At 43.7% G+C, this 17,071-nt stretch overlaps 1 protein-coding gene across 1 annotated transcript in view; it reads left to right on the top strand.

The window, feature by feature from the left end:
* LOC134416636 (nuclear receptor coactivator 1-like) overlaps nt 1-13,731 on the top strand; it is a 68,531-nt gene extending 54,800 nt beyond the window's left edge. Inside the window, exons 12-15 of the mRNA XM_063153392.1 lie at nt 81-161; nt 4,890-4,980; nt 12,704-12,863; nt 13,645-13,731. Coding sequence (XP_063009462.1) covers nt 81-161; nt 4,890-4,980; nt 12,704-12,863; nt 13,645-13,731 — 419 coding nt within the window. The remainder of the gene's footprint in view (nt 1-80; nt 162-4,889; nt 4,981-12,703; nt 12,864-13,644) is intronic.
* Nucleotides 13,732-17,071: the final 3,340 nt, after the last annotated feature.

Raw genomic sequence — 17,071 nt, 5'->3', positions numbered from 1 at the left:
TCCGGGGTGACCGGAGTGTCCGGGGGTGACCGGAGTGTCCGGAGTCACCGGAATGACCGGAGTGACCGGGGTGTCCGGAGTGTCCGGAGGAGTGTCCGGAGTGTCCGGAGTGGCCGGGATGTCCCCCCTGCAGCCCAGCACGGCCGCCAGAGCCCCCTCAGGTACCGGAATTCCCGGAATCCCCAAAATTCCCAGAATTCCCCAAATCCCCAAAATTCCCGGAATTCCCAAAATTCTCAAAATTCCCAAAATTCCCGGAATTCCAGAAATTCCCGGAATTCACGAAATTACCGAAATTCCTAAAATTCCTGAAATTCCCGGAATCCCCCAAATTCCCGGAATTCCAGAAATCCCCAAAATTCCCGGAATTCCCCAAATTCCTGAATTCCAGACATCCCCAGAATTCCCCAAATTCCCGAAATTCCCAGAATTCCCGGAATTCCAGAAATCCCCAGAATTCCCAGAATTCCCAGAATTCCCTATATTCCCAAAATCCCCAGAATTCCCAAAATTCCCGGAATTCCCTAAATTCCCCAAATCCCCAGAATTCCCATAATTCCCTAAATTCCCGAAATCCCCGGAATTCCCGAAATCCCCGGAATTCCTGAAATTCCTGAAATTCCCGGAACTCCCGCAATTCCTGCAATTCCCAGAATTCTGCACCTGGGAATGGCGGGAACGGGGTGGAATCCTCGCCCGGGATCCCGGAGCGATCCGAGGTTTTATTGGGATTTGGGGTTGGAATGTTGGATTTCTTCTGGAAATTTTTTTCAATTTTCCTTCATTTCCACCATTTTCCCTCTTTTTTCCCATTTTCCCCAAATATTACCATTTTTCCCTACTTTTTTCCCCCTTTTTCCCCCCATTTCCCATTTCTCCCACTTTTTTTTCCCAATTTTCCCCATTTCCCCCCCATTTTTCCCCACTTTCCCCCATTTTTTTCCACTTTTTCCCAATTTTTCCCCACTTTCCTCCATTTTTTCAATTTCCCCCATTTTCCTCCATTTCCCCCCATTTTCACCGTTTCCCCTCCATTTCTGCCCAATTTCCCCCCGATTTTCTCATTTTGCCATTTCCCCCCCATTTCTGTCCATTTCCTTCCATTTTTCCTCAATTTTCCCTCATTTCCCTCATCCCCCCCCCATTTCTGCCAATTTCCCCCAAAAATTCACAGAAAAAAAAATTGCAAAAATCCCAAAATCCCCAAATTTCCCTCCCTCTGCTATTCCCAATTTCCCGTTTTTCCCCAGCTGTTCCAGAGCCAGTTCCCAAAAACCCCCCAAAATCCCCCAAAAATTCCCAAGAAATTTCTAAAAAAATTCCCCCAAGAAATTCCCTAAAATTCCCCTAAAAACACCCAAAATTCCCTTCTCAAAAATCCCAGAAATTCCCCAAAATTCATTTTGCAAAATTCTCATCATTCCCCAAAGTCCATTCCCAAAAATTCCCCAATTTCAAAAAAATGCCTCAAAATTTCCCAAAAATTCCATTGCCAAAATTCCCGAAACAATCCCCAAATCTCCATTCCCAACAAATTCTCACAAAACTTTATGTAAATTAAAAAAAAAATCCCTGAAACTCCCAAAGTTGGAAAAAATTCCATTCCAAAAATTCCTTGAATTTCCCCAAAATCCCCCACATTGCCAAAAACTTCATTAGATAAAAAAATCCCAAAAATTCAATTCTACAAGTCCCTAAAATTCCCCAAAAATCCCAAGAATTTCCAAGAAAACCCAAATAAAAAAATTTCCCAAAAATCTGCTTTTAAAAATCCAAAATTTCCCCAAAACTCAATTCTCAAAATTCTCATAATTCCCAAAATTCTATTCCCAAAAATTTCCCAAAAATTTCAAAACATTGCCTGAAATTCCATTCCAAAAATGCCTCAAAATTTCCCAAAAAATCCATTGCCAAAATTCCCCCAAATTTCCCCAAATTTTCCCATAAAATTCACAAAAAAAAATTTAAAAAGTTGAAATGAAATTCAAAAATATCCCCAAATGATGACAAACGTTCGACAAAAAAAAAAAAAATCCCCAAATTTTCCACAAAAAAAATCCCAAATTTTCCACCAAAAAATCCACATTTTCCAGAAAAAATCCCCAGATTTTCCAGAAAAAAATCCCAAATTTTCCACAAAAAATCCCCCAAATTTCCACAAAAAATCCCCAACTTTTGGCAATTCCCCCCTCTGCCATTCCCAATTTCCCAAAAATTCCAAAAAGTTCCATTCTTAAAAAATCCCAGAAATTCCGCAAAATTCAACTCACAAAATTTTCACAATTCCCCTAAAAATTCCCCAGAATTTCAAACATTGCCTGAACTTCCATTCCAAAAACGCCTCAAAATTCCCCGAATTTTCACCAAAAAAATCCCATACAATTCCCATAAAATTAACCAAAAAAATTTAAATAAAATTCAAAATTATCCTCAAACGATGCTGAACATTCGACAAAAAAACCCCAAATTTTCCACAAAAAAATCCCAAATTTTCCACAAAAAACCCCCAAATTTTTCACATAAAAATCCCAAATTTTCCACAAAAAATCCCCCAAATTTCCCCAAAAATCCCCAATTTTTGGCAATTCCCCCTCTGCCATTCCCAATTTCCCATTTTTCCCCCGGCTCTCCCAGATGTGGATTTGGGTGTCCCTGACCCCATTCTGGCCGTTTTTTAAAACTGCCCAAAATCCCCCAAAAATTTTAAAAAATTCCCCAAAAAATTCCCCCAAAATTTTTAAAGAAATAAAAAAAAAATACCCAAAATTCCCTTCTCAAAAATCCCAAAATTCGAATTCCCAACAATTACCCCAAAATTCCCTTCAAAAAAATGCCTCAAAATTTCCCAAAAGTTCCATTCCAAAAATTCCTTGAATTTTCCCAAAATCTCCCATGTTCCCAAAAAACCCCAATTTTCCACAAAAAAAACCCCCAAATTTTCCACAAAAACCCCCCAAATTTTTACCAAAAATTCCCCAAAAATTCCCCAAAAACTCCCCAAAAATTCCCAAAAAATTCCCAATTTTTGGGCATTGCCCCCTGTGCCGTTCCCAATTTCCCAGTTTAATTCCCAATTTCCCAGTTTAATTCCAATTTCCCAGTTCAATTCCCAATTCCCAGTTCAATTCCCAGTTTCCCAGTTCAATTCCCAATTTCCCAGTTTAATTCCCAATTTCCCAGTTCAATTCCCAATTTCCCAGTTCAATTCCCAATTTCCCAGTTCAGTTCCCAATTTCCCAGTTTAATTCCCATTTCCCAGTTCAATTCCAATTTCCCAGTTCAATCCCAATTTCCCAGTTCAATTCCCAATTTCCCAGTTCAATTCCCAATTTCCCAGTTCAATTCCCAATTTCCCAGTTTAATTCCCAATTTCCCAGTTTAACTCCCATTTCCCAGTTCAATTCCCAATTTCCCAGTTCAATTCCCAATTTCCCAGTTCAATTCCCAATTTCCCAGTTCAATTCCCATTTCCCAGTTCAATTCCCAATTTCCCAGTTCAATTCCCAATTTCCCAGTTTAATTCCCAATTTCCCAGTTTAACTCCCATTTCCCAGTTCAATTCCCAATTTCCCAGTTCAATTCCCAATTTCCCAGTTCAATTCCCAATTCCCAGTTCAATTCCCAATTTCCCAGTTCAATTCCCAATTTCCCAGTTTAATTCCCAATTTCCCAGTTCAATTCCCAATTTCCCAGTTTAGTTCCCAATTTCCCAGTTCAATTCCCAATTTCCCAGTTCAATTCCCAATTTCCCAGTTCAATTCCCAATTTCCCAGTTCAATTCCCAATTTCCAGTTTAATTCCCAATTTCCCAGTTTAACTCCCATTTCCCAGTTCAATTCCCAATTTCCCAGTTCAATTCCCAATTTCCCAGTTCAATTCCCAATTTCCCAGTTCAATTCCCATTTCCCAGTTCAATTCCCAATTTCCCAGTTCATTCCCAATTCCCAGTTTAATTCCCAATTTCCCAGTTTAACTCCATTTCCCAGTTCAATTCCAATTTCCCAGTTCAATTCCCAATTTCCCAGTTCAATTCCCAATTCCAGTTCAATTCCCAATTTCCCAGTTCAATTCCCAATTTCCCAGTTTAATTCCCAATTTCCCAGTTCAATTCCCAATTTCCCAGTTTAGTTCCCAATTTCCCAGTTCAATTCCCATTTCCCAGTTCAATTCCCAATTTCCCAGTTCAATTCCCATTTCCCAGTTTAATTCCCAATTTCCCAGTTCAATTCCCAATTTCCCAGTTTAATTCCCATTTCCGTGTTTAATTCCCATTTCCCAGTTCAATTCCCAATTTCCCAGTTGAATTCCCAATTTCCCAGTTCAATTCCCACTTTCCCAGTTCAATTCCCAATTCCCAGTTCAATTACAGTTCAATTCCCGATTCCAGTTCAATTCCCAATTTCCCAGTTCAATTCCCAATTTCCCAGTTCAATTCCCCATTTCCCAGTTCAATTCCCAATTTCCCAGTTTAATTCCCAGTTTCCCAGTTCAATTCCCAATTTCCCAGTTCAATTCCCAATTTCCCAGTTCAATTCCCATTCCCAGTTCAATTCCCAATTCCCAGTTCAATTCCCAATTCCCAGTTCAATTCCCAATTTCCCAGTTTAATTCCATTTCCCAGTTTAATTCCCAATTTCCCAGTTCAATTCCCATTTCCCAGTTCAATTCCCAATTTCCCAGTTCAATTCCCAATTTCCCAGTTTAATTCCCAATTTCCCAGTTCAATTCCCAATTTCCCAGTTCAATTCCCAATTTCCCAGTTCAATTCCCATTTCCCAGTTCAATTCCCAATTTCCCAGTTCAATTCCAATTTCCCAGTTCAATTCCCAATTTCCCAGTTCAATTCCCAATTCCCAGTTCAATTCCCGATTTCCCATTTTTCCCCCCAGGGCTCCCCGAGGTCGATGTCGCCGTCCCCGACCCCGTCCTGGCCCTCGCGGAGCCGCTGCCCTGCCCGGCCTCGGCAAGGCCGACGAGTGAGTGACACAAAATCCCAAATTCCCAACATTCCAAAGGGTTTGCCCAAAATTCTCGAGGTTTTTCCTGAAATTTCCCACAATTCCCAAGGTTTTTCCTGAGGTTTTTCCTGAGAATTCCTGAGGTTTTTTCTGAAAATTTTCCCAAACTTCCTGAGAATTTTCCCCAAATTCCTGAGGTTTTCCCCAAAATTCCCCAAATTCCCAAGGTTTTCTCAAAATTTTCTCAAAATTCCCCAAAATTTCTGAGGGTTTTTCCCAAAACTCCTGAGGATTTTTGAGGATTTTCCCCCAAATTCCCAAGTTTTTCCTGAGGCTTTCCTCAAAATTTACAAAGTTTTCCCCAAATTCCCCACAATTCCCAAGGGTTTTCCCAAAATTCCGAGCATTTTCCCCACAATTCCAAGGTTTTCCCAAACTGCTGATGGTCTTCCTAAAATTCTCGAGGTTTTTCCCGGAATTCCACACAATTCCCAAGGTTTTTCCCCAAAATTCTCAAGGTTTTTCCAAAATTTCTGATGGTCATCCTGAAATTCCCGAGGGTTTTCTCAGAATTTTATCAAACTCCCCAAAATTCCTGAGGGTTTTTCCTAAAATTCCCAAGGTTTTTCCCAAAATTCTGAGCATTTTCCCCAAAATTCCCAAGGGTTTTTCCCAAAATTCCGAGCGTTTTCCCCAAAATTCCTGATGATCTTCCTAAAATTCTCGAGTTTTTTCCCGAAATTCCCCAAAATTCCCAAGGTTTTTCCAAAATTCCCCAAAATTCCCAAGGTTTTCCCCAAAATTCTCAAGGTTTTTCAAAATTCCTGATGGTCTTCCTGAAATTCCCAAGGGTTTTCTCAGAATTTTATCAAAATTCCCCGAAATTCCCCACAATTCCCAAGGGTTTCCCCAAAATTCCCAAGGGTTTTTCCCAAAATTCCGAGCGTTTTCCCAAAATTCCTGATGATCTTCCTAAAATTTCTCGAGGTTTTTCCCGAAATTCCCCAAAATTCCCAAGGGTTTCCCCAAAATTCCCCACAATTCCAAGGGTTTTCCCAAAATTCGGAGCATTTTCCCCAAAATTCTCAAGGTTTTCCCAAAATTCCTGATGGTCTTCCCCAGAATTCTCGAGGTTTTTCCCAAAATTCCCCACAATTCCCAAGGGTTTTCCCACAATTCCAAGGTTTTCCCCGAAATTCCGAGCGTTTTCCCCAAAATTCCAAGGGTTTTCCAAAATTCCTGATGGTCATCCTGAAATTCCCGAGGGTTTTCTCAGAATTTTATCAAAATTCTTCAAAATTCCCAAGGTTTTTTCCAAATTCTGAGCATTTTCCCCAAAATTCTCAAGGTTTTCCAAAATTCCTGATGGTCGTCCTAAAATTCTCGTGGTTTTTCCCTGAAATTCCCCACCATTCCCAAGGGTTTTTCCCACAATTCCGAGCATCTTCCCCAGAATTCCCAAGGTTTTTCCAAAATCCCTGATGGTCTTCCCGAAATTCCCGAGCGTTTTCTCAGAATTTTATCAAAATTTCCTGAATTTCCCCACAATTCCGAGGGTTTTCCCAAAATTCCTGATGGTCTTCATAAAATTCCTCGGGGTTTCTCCCAAAATTCCCCAAAATCCCTGAGGGTTTCTCAGAATTTTTTAAAATTTCCAAAATTCCCAAGGGGTTTCTCAGAGTTTTCTCAAATTCCCCAAAATTCCTGCGGATTTTTCCCAAAGTTCCCGAGGCTTTCTGAGGATTTCTCCAAAATCCCCAGGATTTTTTCCTCAAATTCCCAACAATTTTTGAGGATTTTTCCCAGAATTCCCAAGGGTTTTTCCAAAATTCCAAGCATTTTCCCCGAAATTCCAAGGTTTTTCCAAAATTCCTGATGATCTTTGTAAAATTCCCAAGGGTTTTCCCAAAATTCGCAAGGTTTTCCCAAAATTCCTGATGGTCGTCCTAAAATTCCTGAGAGTTTTCTCAGAATTTTATCAAAATTCCCCAAAATTCCCAAGGTTTTTCCCAAAATTCCCAAGATTTTTCCTAAAATTCCGAGCATTTTCCCAAAATTCCCAAGGTTTTTCCAAAATTCCTGATGGTCTTCCTGAAATTCTCGTGGTTTTTCCCGAAATTCCCCACAATTCCCAAGGGTTTCCTACAATTCCCAAGGGTTTTTCCCAAAATTCCGAGCATTTTCCCCAGAATTCCCAAGGTTTTTCCAAAATCCCTGATGGTCTTCCTGAAATTCCCGAGGGTTTTCTCAGAATTTTGTCAAAATTCTTCAAAATTCCCAAGGGTTTTCCCAAATTTCGGAGCATTTTTCCCAAAATTCTCAAGGTTTTTCCAAAATTCCTGATGGTCTTCCTAAAATTCCCGACGGTTTTCCCAAAATTCCCCAAAATTCCCCAAGGTTTTCCAAAATTCACAAAGTTTTCCCTGAAATTCCCCACAATTCCCAAGGGTTTTCCCACAATTCCGAGCATTTTCCCCAAAATTCCCAAGGTTTTCCAAAATTCCTGATGGTCTTCCTGAAATTCCCGAGGGTTTTCTCAGAATTTTATCAAATTCCCCAAAATTCCCAAGGGTTTTTCCCAAAATTCCCACAATTCCCAAGGGTTTTCCCAAAATTCCCAAGGTTTTTCCCAAAATTCCGAGCATTTTCCCCAAAATTCTCAAGGTTTTCCAAAATTCCTGATGGTCTTCCCGAAATTCTCGAGGTTTTTCCCAAAATTCCCCAGAATTCCCAAGATTTTGCCCAAAATTCCGAGCATTTCCCCCAAAATTCCCAAGGTTTTTCCAAATTTCCTGATGGTCTTCCTGAAATTCCCAAGCGTTTTCCCAAAATTCCTGAGGGGGTTTCTCAAAATTCCCCAAAGTTCCTGAGGATTTTTCCCAAAGTTCCCGAGGCTTTCTGAGGATTTCTCCAAAATTCCCCAGGATTTTTCCTCAAATTCCCAACAATTTTTGAGGCTTTTCCCAAAATTCCCGAGGCGTTTCTCAAAATTCCCCAAAATTCCTGAGGATTTTTCCCCAAATTCCCCAAAATTCCAGAGGATTTTTCCCAAAATCCCCCAGGATTTTTCCTCAAATTCCAACAATTTTTGAGGATTTTCCCAAAATTCCCAAGGTTTTTTCCAAAATTCGGAGCATTTTCCCCAAAATTCCCAAGGTTTTTCCAAAATTCCTGATGGTCTTCCTGAAATTCTCGAGGTTTTTCCCTGAAATTCCCACAATTCCAAGGGTTTTCCCACAATTCCGAGCGTTTTCCACAAAATTCCCAAGGTTTTTCCAAAATTCCTGATGGTCTTTGAAAATTCCTCGGTGTTTCTCCCAAAATTCCCGAAATCCTGAGGGGTTTCTCAAATTTTCTCAAAATTCCCCAAAATTCCTGAGGATTTTTCCCAAAATTCCCGAGGCTAAGGATTTCTCCAAAATACCTCAGGATTTTTCCTCAAATTCACAACAATTTTTGAAGATTTTTCACAAAATTCCCAAGGGTTTTCCCAAAATTCCTGATGGTCTTCCTGAAATTCTCGTGGTTTTCCCGAAATTCCCCACAATTCCAAGGGTTTTTTCCCACAATTCCGAGCAGTTTCCCCAAAATTCCCAAGGTTTTTCCAAAATTCCTGATGGTCTTCCTGAAATTCCCGAGGGTTTTCTCAGAATTTTATCAGAATTCCCCAAAATTCCCGAGGGTTTTTCCTAAAATTCTCGAGGTTTTTCCCGAAATTCCCCACAATTCCCAAGGGTTTTCCCAAAATTCCGAGCAGTTTCCCAAAATTCCCAAGGTTTTTCCAAAATTCCTCATGCTCTTTGTAAAATTCCTCGGGGTTTCTCCCAAAATTCCCGAGGGTTTCTGAGGATTTCTCCAAAATCCCTCAGGATTTTTCCTCAAATTCCCAACAATTTTTGAGGATTTTTCCCACAATTCCCAAGGGTTTTTCCCAAAATTCCGAGCATTTTCCCCAAAATTTTCAAGGTTTTTCCAAAATTCCTGATGATCTTCATAAAATTCCCGAGGGTTTTCCCAAAATTCCCGAGGGGCTTCTCAAAATTTTCTCAAAATTCCCGAGGATTTTTCCCAAAGTTCCCGAGGTTTTCTGAGGATTTCTCCAAAATTCCCCAGGATTTTTCCTCAAATTCCCAACAATTTTTGAGGATTTTTCCCAAAATTCCCCAAAATTCCTGAGGATTTTTCCCAAAATTCTCTCCAAATTCCCGAGGATTTTTCCCCACATTCCTGAGGGGTTTTTGAGGATATTTTTCCCAAAATTCCCGATGGTTTTCCCGAAATTCCCCAAAGTTTTTCCTGAAATTCCGAGGGATTTGTTCAAAATTCTTGAGGTTCGTTGGGGATTTTTCACAAAATTCCCAAACATTTCCCCAAAATTCCTGAGATATTTTCCTGAAACTCCCGAGGGTTTCCCCCAAAATTCCTGAGGATTTTTAAGAATTTCTCCCAAAATTCCCAAAGGTTTTTTCTCAAAATTCCCAAAGAAAATTCCAGAGGATTTTTCTCAAAATTCCCGGAGTTTCTCCCAGAATTCCCAGATTTTTTTCCCAAATTTCCTGAGGATTTTTTCCCCAAATCCCTCAAAATACCCGAGAATCTTTCCAAAAAATCCTGAGAATTTTTCCCAAAATTCCTAAGGAACCTTCCACAAAATTCCTGAGGATTTTCCCAAAATTCCCCCAAAATTCCCGGTGATTTTCCCAAAATTCCTGAGGATTTTCCCCACAATTTCCCAGAACTCCCGAGGATTTTTCCCAAAATTCCCGAGGGTTTCTGAGGATTTCTCCAAAATTCCCCAGGATTTTTCCTCAAATTCCCAACAATTTTTGAGGATTTTTCCCAAAATTCCCCAAAACTCCTGAGGATTTTTCCCAAAATTCTCTCAAAATTCCCGAGGATTTTCCCCACATTCCTGAGGGGTTTTTGGGGATATTTTTCCCAAAATTCCCAACGGTTTTCCCGAAATTCCCCAAAGTTTTTCCTGAAATTCCGAGGGATTTGTTCAAAATTCTCGAGGTGCGTTGGGGATTTTTCACAAAATTCCCAAACATTTCCCCAAAATTCCTGAGATATTTTCCTGAAACTCCCGAGGGTTTCCCCCCAAAATTCCTGAGGATTTTTAAGAATTTCTCCCAAAATTCCCAAAGGTTTTTTCTCAAAATTCCCAAAGAGAATTCCGGAGGATTTCTCTCAAAATTCCCGGAGTTTCTCCCAGAATTCCCAATTTTTTTTCCCAAATTTCCTGAGGATTTTTTCCCAAAATCCCCCCAAAATACCCAAAAATCTTTCCAAAAAATCCTGAGAATTTTTCCCAAAATTCCTAAGGAACCTTCCACAAAATTCCTGAGGATTTTCCCAAAATTCCCCCAAAATTCCGGTGATTTTCCCAAAATTCCTGAGGATTTTCCCCACAATTCCCCAGAACTCCTGAGGATTTTTACCAAAGTTCCCGAGGTTTTCTGAGGATTTCTCCAAAATTCCCCAGGATTTTCCCTAAAATTCCCAACAATTTTTGAGGAATTTTCCCACAATTCCAGAGGATTTTTCCCAAAATTCCCCAAAATTCCCGAGGATTTTTCCCCACATTCCTGAGGGGTTTTTGGGGATATTTTTCCCAAAATTCCCAACGGTTTTCCCGAAATTCCCCGGAGTTTTTCCTGTAATTCCCAGGGATTTGCCCAAAATTCTTGAGGTTCGTTGGGGATTTTTCACAAAATTCCCAAACATTTCCCCAAAATTCCTGAGATATTTTCCTGAAACTCCGAGGGTTTCCCCCAAAATTCCTGAGGATTTTTAAGAATTTCTCCCAAAATTCCCAAAGGTTTTTTCTCAAAATTCCCAAAGAGAATTCCAGAGGATTTCCCTCAAAATTCCCGGAGTTTCTCCCAGAATTCCCAAATTTTTTTTCCCAAATTTCCTGAGGATTTTTTCCAAAATCCCCCCAAAATACCTGAGAATCTTTCACAAAAATCCTGAGAATTTTTCCCAAAATTCCTGAGGATTTCCCCCACAATTTCCCCAAAAATTCCCGGTGATTTTCCCAATATTCCCGAGGATTTTCCCCACAATTGCCCCAAAATTCTCGAGGATTTTTCCCAAAATTCCCGAGGTTTTTCCAGTTGGGAATTCCTGGATTTTCAGGCAGGGGCTTTTCCCCGTTTTTCCAGGGGTGAATTCCCAATTTTCCAAGTGAGAATTCCCAGATTTCCCCGGGATTTTTTCCCAGTTTTTCCTGGTTTTTCCCACATTTTCAGTGTGTGATTCCCATTTTTCCCAGTCTGTAATTCCCAGATTTCCCAGTGTGAATTCCCAGATTTCCCTGGGGATTTTTTTCCCAGTTTTTCCTGGGTTTTTTCCCCATATTTTCAGTGTGGAATTCCCATTTTTCCCACTCTGTAATTCCCAGATTTTTCCCATTTTTTTCCCATTTTTTCCCATTTTCCCAGGCCGCAGTGAGGAGAATTCCAGATTTCCCTGGGGATTTTTTTCCCTTTTTTTTTTGGTTTTTTTCCCATATTTTCAGTGTGTGATTCCCATTTTTCCCACTCTGTAATTCCCAGATTTTCCCTGTGATAATTCCCAGATTTTTCCCATTTTTTTCCCATTTTTCCCATTTTTTCCCAGACCCCAGCGAGGAGAATTCCCAGATTTCCCCGGGGATTTTTTCCCCATTTTTCCAGGGGTGAATCCCCAGATTTCCCAGTCTGTAATTCCCAGATTTCCCATGTGATAATTCCCAGATATTTTCCCATTTTTCCCCATTTTCCCCCAGGCCGTGTCCCCTGGAGGAGCTGCTGCTGCCGCCGGGCAGCGCCGAGGGCCGCAGCCAGGAGAATTCCCAGTTTTTCCTGGTTTTTTTTCCCATATTTTCAGAGTGTAATTCCCATTTTCCCCAGTCTGTAATTCCCAGATTTTCCATGTGATAATTCCCAGATTTTTCCCATTTTTCCCCATTTTTTCCCATTTTTTCCCCTTTTCCCAGACCTCAGCGAGGAGAATTCCCAGATTTCCCTGGGTTTTTTTCCCATATTTTCAGTGTGTGATTCCCATTTTCCCCAGTCTGTAATTCCCAGATTTCCCATGTGATAATTCCCAGATTTTCCCCATTTTTTCCCATTTTTTCCCCCATTTTTCCCATTTTCCCAGGCCGCAGCCAGGAGAATTCCCAGGTTTCCCCCGGGATTTTTTTCCCATTTTTCCAGGGGTGAATCCCAGATTTCCCAGTCTGTAATTCCCAGATTTCCCATGTGATAATTCCCGGATATTTTTCCCATTTTTCCCATTTTTCCCCGTTTTTATCCCCAGGCCGTGTCCCCTGGAGGAGCTGCTGCTGCCGCCGGGCAGCGCCGAGGGCCGCAGCCAGGAGAATTCCCAGATTTCCCACGTGATAATTCCCATTTTTCCCCATTTTTCCCCATTTCCCCCAGGCCGTGTCCCCTGGAGGAGCTGCTGCTGCCGCCGGGCAGCGCCGAGGGCTGCAGTGAGGAGAATTCCCAGATTTCCCTGGGGATTTTTTCCCCCATTTTTCCAGGGGTGAATCCCCAGATTTCCAGTCTGTAATTCCCAGATTTTTCCCATTTTTCCCCGTTTTTATCCCCAGGCCGTGTCCCCTGGAGGAGCTGCTGCTGCCGCCGGGCAGCGCCGAGGGCTGTAGTGAGGAGAATCCCCAGATTTCCCATGTGATAATTCCCAGATATTTTCCTGGTTTTTCCCATTTTTCCCAGATTTTCCCCATTTTTCCCCAGGCCGTGTCCCCTGGAGGAGCTGCTGCTGCCGCCGGGCAGCGCCGAGGGCCGCAGCGAGGAGAAGGCGCTGCTGGAGCAGCTCTGCACCTTCCTCAGCGGCCGCGACGACACCGAGCTGGCCGAGATCGACCGCGCCCTCGGCATCGACAAACTCGTGCAGGTGCGAGGGGAAAAAACGGGGAGAAAACGGGGAAAAACGGGGGAAAACGGGGAAAAAATCGGGGGAAAAATCGGGGAAAATCGGGGAATAAACAGAGAAAAAATCGGGAGAAATGGAGAAAAACGGGGGAAAAAGGGGGAGAAATTGGCAGAAAAAAAGGAGAAAAAAGGGGGAAAAGCGGGAGAGAAATGGGGAAAAATCCAGGAGGAAATGGGGAAAAAAGTGGGGGAAAAGGGGAAGAAGGAGCTCCCTGAGAGGGAGGGACGAGACCGAGCTGGGTGAGATCGAGCGGGCTCTGGGCATCGACAAACTCGGGCAGGTGGGAAATCACGGGGGAAAAACGGGGGAAAAAATTGGGGGAAAATTGGGAAAAAAAGAGGGGAAAAATTGGGGGAAAATTGGGGGAAAATCGGGGAAAAAATCAGGGGGGAAATGGTGAAAAAAGGGGGAGAAATTGGCAAAAAAAAGGAGAAAAAATGGGGAAAAGCGGGAGGAGCTTCCTGAGCGGGAGGGACGAGACCGAGCTGGGGGAGATCGACAGAGCCCTGGGGAGGGAGGAACTCGTGCAGGTGGGAGGGGAAAAACGGGGGAAAAATGGGGGTAAAATCAGGAAAAATCAGGGAAAAAACAGGGAAAAAATCAGGGGGAAAACAGTGAGAAATTGAGAAAAATGGGGAAAAAAAGGGGGACAAATTCACAGGAAAAAAAGGAGAAAAAAGGGGGAAAAATCCAGGAAGAAATGGGTGAAAAACGTGGGGGGAAAAGGGGGAAAAAGGGGCAGCTCGTCACCTTCCTGAGAGGGAGGGACGACACCGAGCTGGGGGAGATCGACCGCGCCCTCGGCATCGACAAACTCGTGCAGGTGTGAGGAGAAAAAATGGGGAAAATCAGGGGAAAATGGGGAAAAAATCGGGGGAAATTTGGGGGGAAAACGGGGAAAAATTGGGGGGAAAATCGGGGAGAAATCGGGGAAAACATCAGGGGGAAATGGTGAAAAATGGAGAAAAACGGGGGAAAAATTAGCAAAGAAAAAAAGGAGAAAAAAGGGGGAAAAGTGGCGGAGAAATTGGCAAAAAAAAAGAAGAAACAAAGGGGAAAAGCAGGAGATGAAAGGGGAAAAATCCAGGAAGAAATGGGTGAAAAAAGTGGGGGGGAAAAAAAGTGGGGAGTGATGAACTCGTGCAGGTGGGAAATAATGGGGGAAAAACGGGGAAAAATGGGGGAAAAGGGGAAAAAATCGGGGAAAAATTGGGGAATAAACAGAGAAAAACAGGGAAAAAACGGGGAAAAAATCAGGGGGAAAACGGTGAAAAATGGAGAGAAACGGGGAAAAAAAGAAGGAGAAAATTGTGAAAAATTGAGAAAAATTGGGGAAAAAAGGGGGAGAAATTGGCAGGAAAAAAAGGAGAAAAAAGGGGGAAAAGCAGGGGAGAAATGGGGAAAAATCCAGGAAGAAATGGGGGAAAAAAGTGGGGAAAAGGGGGAAAAAAGTGGGGGGAAAAAAGGGGGAAAAGGGGCAGGAGGAGCTCCCTGAGCGGGAGGGACGAGACCGAGCTGGGGGAGATCGACAGAGCCCTCGGCATCGACAAACTCGGGCAGGTGCGAGGGGAAAAAATGAGGAGAAAACGGGGAAAAACGGGGAAAAAATTGGGGAAGAATTGGGGGGGAAATCTGGGAAAATCAGGGAAAAAACGGGAAAAAATTGGGGAAAAATGGAGGGAGAAATTAGCAAAAGAAAGGAAGAAAAAAGGGGGAAAAGCAGGAGAGAAATGGGGAAAAATCCAGGAGGAAATGGGTGAAAAAAGTGGGGGGAAAAGGGGGAAAAAAGTGGGGGGAAAAAGGGGGGAAAAGGGGCAGGAAGAGCTCCTGAGCGGGAGGGACGAGACCGAGCTGGGTGAGATCGACAGAGCCCCGGGGAGGGAGGAACTCGGGCAGGTGGGAAATGATGGGGGAAAAACGGGGAAAAATGGGGGAAAACGGGAAAAAATCGGGGAAAAATTGGGGGGAAAATCAGGGAAAAATCGGGGAAAAATCAGGGGGAAAATGGTGAAAAATGGGGAAAAACGGGGGAGAAATTGGCAGAAAAAAAGGAGAAAAAAGGGGGAAAAGCAGGAGAGAAATGGGGAAAAATCCAGGAAGAAATGGGGGAAAAAAGTGGGGGAAAAGGGGGAAAAAGGGGGAAAAGGGGGAAAAAGGGGGAAAAGGGGCAGGAGGAGCTCCCTGAGAGGGAGGGACGAGACCGAGCTGGCCGAGATCGAGCGTTGCCCTCGGCATCGACAAACTCGGGCAGGTGGGAGGAGAAAAAATGGGGAAAAACGGGGAAAAACGGGAAAAAATCGGGGGAAATTGGGGGAAAATCGGGGAAAAATGGGGAAAAAACGGGGAAAAAATCGGGGAATAGATGGGAAAAGATTCTGGGCTGGGATCCAGGGACGTTTTGGGGTCAGAGAAGATTCTGGGATGGATCCAGGGACGTTTTGGGATGGGAGAAGATTCTGGGATGGATCCAGGGACGTTTTGGGATCCAGGGAGATTCTGGATGGATCCAGGGACGTTTTGGGGTCAGAGGAGATTCTGGGATGGATCCAGGGACGTTTTGGGATGGGAGGAGATTCTGGGATGGATCCAGGGACGTTTTGGGGTCAGAGAAGATTCTGGGATGGATCCAGGGACGTTTTGGGATCCAGGGAGATTCTGGGATGGATCCAGGGACGTTTTGGGATGGGAGAAGATTCTGGGCTGGATCCAGGGACGTTTTGGGATGGGAGAAGATTCTGGGATGGATCCAGGGATGTTTTGGATGGGAGAAGGTTCTGGGATGGATCCAGGGACGTTTTGGGGTCAGAGAAGATTCTGGGATGGATCCAGGGACGTTTTGGGGTCAGAGAAGATTCTGGGATGGATCCAGGGACGTTTTGGGATCCAGGGAGATTCTGGGATGGATCCAGGGACGTTTTGGGATGGGAGAAGATTCTGGGATGGATCCAGGGACGTTTTGGGATCCAGGGAGATTCTGGGCTGGATCCAGGGACGTTTTGGGATGGGAGAAGATTCTGGGATGGATCCAGGGACGTTTTGGGGTCAGAGAAGATTCTGGGATGGATCCAGGGACGTTTTGGATGGGAGAAGATTCTGGGATGGATCCAGGGACGTTTTGGGATGGGAGAAGATTCTGGGATGGATCCAGGGACGTTTTGGGGTCAGAGAAGATTCTGGGATGGATCCAGGGACGTTTTGGGATGGGAGAAGATTCTGGGATGGATCCAGGGACGTTTTGGGATCCAGGGAGATTCTGGGATGGATCCAGGGACGTTTTGGGATGGGAGAAGATTCTGGGATGGATCCAGGGACGTTTTGGGGTCAGAGAAGATTCTGGGATGGATCCAGGGACGTTTTGGGATGGGAGAAGATTCTGGGATGGATCCAGGGACGTTTTGGGGTCAGAGAAGATTCTGGGATGGATCCAGGGACGTTTTGGGATGGGAGAAGATTCTGGGATGGATCCAGGGACGTTTTGGGATCCAGGGAGATTCTGGGATGGATCCAGGGACGTTTTGGGATGGGAGAAGATTCTAGGATGGATCCAGGGACGTTTTGGGGTCAGAGAAGATTCTGGGATGGATCCAGGGACGTTTTGGGATGGGAGGAGATTCTGGATGGATCCAGGGACGTTTTGGGGTCAGAGAAGATTCTGGGATGGATCCAGGGACGTTTTGGGGTCAGAGAAGATTCTGGGATGGATCCAGGGACGTTTTGGGATCCAGGGAGATTCTGGGATGGATCCAGGGACGTTTTGGGATCCAGGGAGATTCTGGGATGGATCCAGGGACGTTTTGGGGTCAGAGAAGATTCTGGGATGGATCCAGGGACGTTTTGGGATCAGAGAAGGTTCTGGGATGGATCCAGGGACGTTTTGGGATCCAGGGAGATTCTGGGATGGATCCAGGGACGTTTTGGGGTCAGAGAAGATTCTGGGATGGATCCAGGGACGTTTTGGGGTCCAGGGAGATTCTGGGATGGATCCAGGGACGTTTTGGGTCAGAGAAGATTCTGGATGGATCCAGGGACGTTTTGGGGTCAGAGAAGATTCTGGGATGGATCCAGGGACGTTTTGGGGTCAGAGAAGATTCTGGGATGGATCCAGGGACGTTTTCGGGATGGGAGAAGATTCTGGGATGGATCCAGGGACGTTTTGGGATGGGAGAAGA

The sequence above is a fragment of the Melospiza melodia genome, chromosome 3 (genome assembly GCF_035770615.1).
Source record: "Melospiza melodia melodia isolate bMelMel2 chromosome 3, bMelMel2.pri, whole genome shotgun sequence".
Classification (NCBI taxonomy): Eukaryota; Metazoa; Chordata; class Aves; order Passeriformes; family Passerellidae; genus Melospiza; species Melospiza melodia.
Note: the sequence above shows the minus strand (reverse complement) of the source record. Positions and strands in the feature narration are given on the sequence as shown.